The sequence below is a fragment of the Bombyx mandarina genome, chromosome 23 (assembly GCF_030267445.1).
Source record: "Bombyx mandarina strain Sakado chromosome 23, ASM3026744v2".
NCBI lineage: Eukaryota > Metazoa > Arthropoda > Insecta > Lepidoptera > Bombycidae > Bombyx > Bombyx mandarina.
The window spans coordinates 15,426,323-15,433,893 of record NC_143229.1 but is presented as its reverse complement, the minus strand read 5'-3'; the positions used below and the strand labels follow the sequence as shown (position 1 = coordinate 15,433,893).

The 7,571-nt window shown below is 40.2% G+C and overlaps 1 protein-coding gene across 1 annotated transcript; it reads right to left on the bottom strand.

The window, feature by feature from the left end:
• Positions 1-1,440: 1,440 nt before the first annotated feature.
• Positions 1,441-3,773, bottom strand: LOC149500218 (uncharacterized). The gene has a single exon (XM_089737328.1). The coding sequence runs from the start codon at positions 2,258-2,260 to the stop codon at positions 1,571-1,573; it is 690 nt and encodes a 229-aa protein (XP_089593454.1). The 5' UTR covers positions 2,261-3,773; the 3' UTR covers positions 1,441-1,570.
• Positions 3,774-7,571: the final 3,798 nt, after the last annotated feature.

Below are 7,571 nucleotides of genomic sequence, written 5' to 3'. Positions count from 1 at the left end.
TAGTCCGAAAGGCATGCGGTTGTATTCATACTGCCCATCAGGTGTTACAAAGGCAGTTTTACTACGGGAAGCCTCAGCGACTGGTGTTTGGTAGTACCCGGAAGCAAGGTCCAATGGCGTAAATAGGGTGTTACCGGATAATAGGTCCAACTGATCCTCGACTCTTGGTAGGGGGTAGTGTTCCTTTTTGGTCTTTCTGCTTAGAGCTCGATAGTCCACACACAATCGTTTCTCACTATTCTTTTTTTGTACCAGGACTATAGGACTGGCATATGATGAATATGACTCCCTAGCTATACCATTATCTACCATCTCCTTAACCATGTCTCTTATCAATTATCGCTCAGTATGTGACATACGGTATGGGCGATACACGACTGGTTCCGTGTCGTTAAGGTCGATCACTATCTCAGTGATGTTGGTAAACCCAAGGTCCTTGAGCCCACTTGAGAAGCAATCGCTATACTGAAGTAATAACTTTTGTAGTTCTTCGCGTTGCTGTTTTGTTAGCTCAGGATTGCAACTGATCTCTTCATCCAGTCCCCGGGAAAAAGGTAGTTCTCTTTTCCTTCAGCACCCCTTTACGAGCCATGGACGTAGATGCTACCATTTCCCTGCCCATCAGCATTAACAATTATGGGACGTACAATGTTACCATCTATTTCCGTGTCATCTTCCACTATGAGTCTTATTTTAGTACACGCGAGTCTTTCAAATACGATCTTAGTCGGAGTCTTAGTCATTATAATATCAGGCTTCTCTGTAAAGGAATGTCCAAGTAATGCAGAGTAATTTAGTACATAATTTTCTACTACATATATTTCAATAGTTTCTTTTAACCCTTGAACTTCTACACTCACGGTAGCTACACCTAAAGAGCAAGTCAGGTTTCCTCCTATTCCTCTTAATACCGGCATACCTTCCCTCACATCGATATTCAGGTTCAACTCCTTAGCGGTACTCTGTCTAATTAACGAGCATTGACTCCCTAAATCTACATGACACTTGACCCCTGAGTTGTTAATCTTTATATCCAGTATATATTTATCAATAGCGCGATCATCGACAGTTACATTAGATACTTGGTTTTGTACATTATTTTTATCTAAGGCCTGACTATCGTCTTTATTAATCGGAGTTTCATTTTTAAAACAGTTAATCGCCTAATGACCAATCCTCCCGCAGGTCGTACACTTCACGATAGGTTTTGTACATTTAAACCTAGGGTGACCTATTTCGTTGCAATTGAAGCAACGGATTCCGTTACTACTAGGGCCCGCCCTGCTCGTGCCAGATTGATTTGTTTTTTTTCAGGTTGGCATCGTTAATGGAGTCACGAACTTTGCCTAGCTTCACGGTTCTAAAGTATTTGAGCACTTGCTCAGGTTGCTTAAATTGAGCGGCTTGAGCACCCACTTTAACGGCACGATCTTCAACCCCGTACAGCAAACAGTCTACCACTTCCTTGCCATAAATTTTGCAACGATTTAACAAGTTAATTTTCGCATAATAGTAATGTTCAAACGACTCACCGTATCTAACTGTTTTTGCTAACATTTTATGCAATAACTCAGCATAGTCCTCGCTTTGGGGAAAAGATTCTATAAGTTTTTGTTTCCACCCAGTCCATGTAAAATAATAGGCTAGATAAGCCCTGATACCAAGTTTTAGCGACACCAGAAAGCTTGGGCAAGGAATAGTGGATAATTTCCCTGTCTTCCCATCCATATATGTGAGCACATTCTTCCACTTTCGTCAGCCAAGTAAGGATAGTTTGTTCCTTTGCCATTGGGTCAAATTTGGGGATAACATTTGTGTTGAACGTAAGTTTGGGCTTATCTGAACCTTTTATTTTGTCAAGAATAATCAAGAATTTATCTACTAATACCTTTGTATCTGAACCGTCGTCCTCCTTACCACGCTTAACCTTGCGCGGAAGCTGCAGTGACCCCATATCAGATCCTGAAGAGGAAGACGCATGCCGTCTCCTCTGTCCTGTCCTTGTCCTTGTTTTCCATCTCCTTCTTTCGTATTCGTCCCTGTCGTCAGAGCCGCTTGATTGTTGCCTGCTCGACCGCTGCTTACGCGATCGTCGTTCACTCGATCGCGTTCCACGCAACCGTTCTCTTCGAATCATCGTGTCCTTGTCCATTTTATCCAATGGTACCGATTGCTCTATGCTCGAGCTCCTCCTCCTAATTCTTTCCTGTCGACCTACATCCTCAACCTCGGATGCTCCGTGCTCTATCCTCGAGCTCATCCTCCTAATCCTTCCCTGTTGACCTACACCCTCAGCCTTGGATGCTCCTTGGTCACTGCCATGTGTTAGTCCTTCCCCTCGACTAAGCACATGTGACCTACATCCTCAGCCTCGGATGCTCCTTGGTCATTCCCCATGTGTTAGTCCTTCCCCTCGACTAAGCACATGGACCCTACATCCTAACCTCGGATGCTCCTTGCTCTATCTGCGAGCTCATCCTCCCAATCCTTCCCTGTTGACCTACACCCTCAGCCTTGGATGCTCCTTGGTCACTGCCATGTGTTAGTCCTTCCCCTCGACTAAGCACATGTGACCTACATCCTCAGCCTCGGATGCTCCTTGGTCATTCCCTATGTGTTAGTCCTTCCCCTCGACTAAGCACATGGGCTCCTTTTATCATTAAGCCACTTTCTCTTACTAGCCGAGCACTAGACCCTTCCCCTCGGCTAGTGTCGTCCTCCACGTCACAGTTGATGAGCGTAACTGAAACTCACATTGTGGAGCTTAGAATGATGATAGTTATAAACTGCTTTAACCGGGTTTAATAATTGCAAAAAGTAGAATAGGGTTTAAATGGCATAATATCGGGTACGTTCCGAAAAGCTAGAAGAGGACTACTCGTGGAACGGGGAACAGAAAAGAAACTAACTTTATTATGCATGTGCATTCATCGAAAATCATGTATTTCCAAAGACCTGACGCACTCTTACATTTATGTAAACATTTAAATCAATGCAATAACGAGTGTCGTTAGATTCTAATAGAACCTATAAAACTCTCATGTAAATAAAACGGTAGGTGGGTAGAATGAATTTGTTGTTTTAAGTTTAATTACTTATATTAAGTCAAAGCTTTAATCGTCATTGATAGTTAATTCAACCCAACGCACATGTGATCATTACGTGGTCGATTGTTCAGTGCGATTGCACTGATCGGTTACAAGGCAATGATAAAAAAAATGACTCAGTGCAGGTTTGTATTATAAAGAGGAGCAAGACAAAGAAAATTCATATAAATATAAAAAAAAATTACAACCACCAGAATATTTAATAATACTGAATCACATGTAAATAATTAATAATAACTTACGTTTTACCGAGCCGTGGGCGTAGTAAGGGTAGTTTTCTAGAGCCTTACTTATCCCGCTTCTGACCTTTTGGGTGTCAGACATATAAATTAAACAAGCTAACCTTGTTCACACTCTTCTTTAATCTGCTAATTTTACATTGATGCGTTTGGTTCTTGATTCATTCAAAATTGCTTTGGACTTCTTATACTAATTTTTACACACAACGCTACCGCGATGTAACTTTGTTGGCCTGTGACATCTATTGACGACATTTGTCAACTGTTGGATTTATAACTTAACAATATTTTAATGGTTTGCAATATAAACCTCATATTTAATAATAATTCTTAATATGTACAGGACTCTATATAATCATATAAATAATCATAAACCTTACACTCTATATAATCATATTAATATAAATAATCATAAGCCTTACAATATACACTTGACATTGGCGAAATCTAAAAGGAAACGCCATAAACCTAAGAGATAGATAGATAGATGCTTTAAGTAAATAAGTACATTACAAAGAAAAAAAATGACCCAAAATGAAATCAATATATTTTAACAAGGACGCAGCCCGTAAAATCAAAAACTATACCGGCCTTGCCAACAAACGTAATATACCTAACCAAACGATACACCGCGTCATGCGTTTTTCAAAACAATACGGGTATCTTTTTAACCGACTACAAAGTAGGAGGAGGTTCTCAATTCGACTGTATGTTTTTTTTATAAGTAAACTCATAATTTTTGACTGGGTGAATCGATTTTGATGATTTATTTATTTATTAGAAAGCTGACGCTTCCCTTGTGGTCCCATTTCAATTTAGTCCAGTTCTGATAATGGTATCCGTGAGAAAACCATATAAGTCTTAAATTTGCATTAAGTACGTGCTGACAAATAGATGAATAACTCAATAACTTTATATCACGCCAACCTATCTCGATGATTTTGATGTTTTTAGTGTGTATTACATAATTTGTTTTTGAATATCTTTTTTATTTATTTGAAGTCGGTTTTTGTTAGGGCATGTCTGTTTTACTGGTGTTAAGACTTCTTGTGAGTCCGCGCGGGTGGTTACCACCACCCCGCCTATTTCTCTCGTGAAGCAGTAATGCGTTTCGGTTTGAAGGGTGGGGCAGCCGTTGTAACTATACTTGAGACCTTAGAACTTATATCTCAAGGTGGGTGGCGCATTTACGTTGTGAATGTCTATGGGCTCCAGTAACCACTTAACACCAGGTGGGCTGTGAGCTCGTCCACCGATATAAGCAATAAATAAAAAAAATACAATTATTTATATCTAGACAAAAGAAATACGCTCTAAGCTAGAATTAACTTCGCCGCAATTCCACTTACATCAAAGGTTTATTTCCAAGAGATATGAGACCGTCACGTGCGTTGTGTTTGTTTAAGAACAAACACGTAACAATCTACGTTGAAATATATTTACGGTGAATCAAAACAGTATGAGTCAAACTTGTTACGGAAAAAACGTATTTCGCCTTCCGGTGTATTTATTATGATCGGGTAGTGTTGTAGATGAATTTATCGATCTTCACAATCGCACCATGTTCATTGGCATACACTTAGGTACTGGTGGTAGGACCTCTTGTGAGTCCGCACGGCTAGGTACCACCGCTGCACCGCCTCGCCTATTTCTATCGTGAAGCAGAAATGCGTTTCGGTTTGAAGGGTGGGGCAGCAGTAGTAATTATATTTGAGACCTTATAACTTATATCTCAAGGTGGGTGGCTCATTTACGTTGTAGATGTCTATGGGCTCCAGTAACCACTTAACATACCAGGTTGGCTGTGACTCGTCTAAGCAATAAAAAAAAAGAATTTACCACCGAAATCGCTACCCACTGGGTGAGAAATTCAGTGGATTGTGTCTATGGACTAGTTCGCTCGTCGTAATCGACGAGGACAATAGACAAACAATCAAAAATAGACCAAAATGAACTATGTAGATCTTAAAGTACTTTCCGAGGGCTCTGGAAATCGTAAACACAATTCTTTACACGTGCGTTTTATCTCTCGCTTATCTAAGCTTAGATTTGTTGTATTTGATTGTATCTTTCAGATTCACATCATAGGTCCGGAGCAGTAATCCTCAATTACTTTTTGTTTGTTACAGTTCACTTAACGATTTCAATCCACGACCGCGCCACAAATAATATTATACGGTTAACATTTTTTTGCTTATCTACAATATTACAGCGGCGGCAGCGGCTTTCGAATAAGTACGAAAAATCGATTTTAAAAAAGTTCAGAAGTAATATATTACTTACATATACTAGCTGATCCGGCAGACTTCGTAGTGCCTCAATCGATAAATAAAAGTCTTTTTGTATAAAATAAACTTAAAATAAACAAAAGGTATCCGTCCGACGGGGGACACATCAAAGGAAAAACAAAATTGTTATTTTTATTTAATTCCGAGCATTTTCATATTTATCTACCTTTTAAACGTTCTCTGGACTTCCACAAATAATTCAAGACCAAAATTAGCCAAATCGGTCCAGCCGTTTTCGAGTTTTAGTGAGACTAACGAACAGCTATTCATTTTTATATACCTATATATAGATAAAGAAAAACGAATTTCCTTCAGAATGTCCTCTTTTTTGAATGAATCAACCACATAATAGTAACAATAGTTTTTCTGGTGGTGGTGGACGTCTTGTGAGACCGCACGGGTAGGTACCACCGCCCTGTCTATTTCTGCCGTGAAGCAGTTCGATTTGAAGGATGGGGCAGCCGTTGTAACTATACTGAGACCTTAGAACTCATATCTCAAGGTGGGTGGCGGTATTTACGGATCGGAAACGCGACCCACTGAGAAGGTCCGGGTTGTGTCTGTAGGTGAAACCTGTACTGGTAGGATACGCTGCAAGCACGCATGTTTGGATATGACCATACCATTTCTGCCCCAAAGCAATCTGTTCATACTATTTCTGCCCTAAAACAATCCGTTCCGATTTAAAAAGTAAACCAGCTGATAAACACTTACCCTCACTTCACTAACGCATCTCAAGTTGAACAATGACGGCGGGATTTAGATAAAAAATATTTCGTAATCACATATCAGCAACGTTATCTCGAGTGAATGAATTTAGTCATAAATAAACACAAACGGAGTACGCGTTGGGAAACGATTGCGATAGGCGGGCTGTGTATAGAGAATGGACGATTTAAAAGGCCCATATTCATTCAACGTGATTCGGCTCGAAGGATAAAACAAGCGTGGGGCTATATATTTTTTCCTACCTATGCTGATATTGATCACCGGGGCTACTTTCACACTTCTCTGATATACTCATTCTTTATCTTATTCATTTTTGTCACTCCACACATCCATCTCAACATTAGCATCTCTGCCGCGTGCACTCCTCTTTCACACTTTACTTTCGTCGCCCAATATTCAGATCCATACAGCTCCCACAGTTTCCAGCTATTAGTATTATTTATTTATTAATTAAAACCACTAGTCACCCTCCAATCTCGATTACCTTCGACAACATGAAAATCGGCAAGTTTTTGCTAAAACTGGGTCACGTTATTTTTAAATAAATCGATCAATCGACGTGAGAACGAAATGGAGCATCCACTGTCACGACACGAGCGAAAAAGACAACAGGGCGATGTCCATGGCAACAACACCTTCCAACGCAAAGTAGATGTCCATATCTATGGCAGTAAATACTCTACAAGCAGTATTAAAATAAGAACTACGCTGAGCATAATTAAAATTTATTGTACGTGATTTTGATAGCGCCTTTTTGTATTATTTAGATTTTCCAATGTGTTTTATGAAGACGAGCTCACGGCTGACCTAATGTTAAGTAGGTACTTAACAGAGCCCTTAGACTTATATGTCTTTGTACATGATTTCATCAGCTGGGTAATGTATCTGCAAGGGAATCTTTGAACGTCATTATCACCGACTTTTTTGCCCCTTACCTCTTCGCTGGTAGCTTAAGGGGCCATTAGCCCTAGCATGAGCAGTGCTTCACTGAATTTTTTTTACTTTTTTTTATTTCTTAGATGGGTGGACGAGCTCACAGCCCACCTGGTGTGAAGTGGTTACTGGAGCCCATAGACATCCACAACGTAAATGCGCCACCCACCTTGAGATATAAGTTCTAAGGCCTCACGTATAGTTACAACGGCTGCCCCACCCTTCAAACCGAAACGCATTACTGCTTCACGGCAGAAACAGACAGGGTGGTGGTA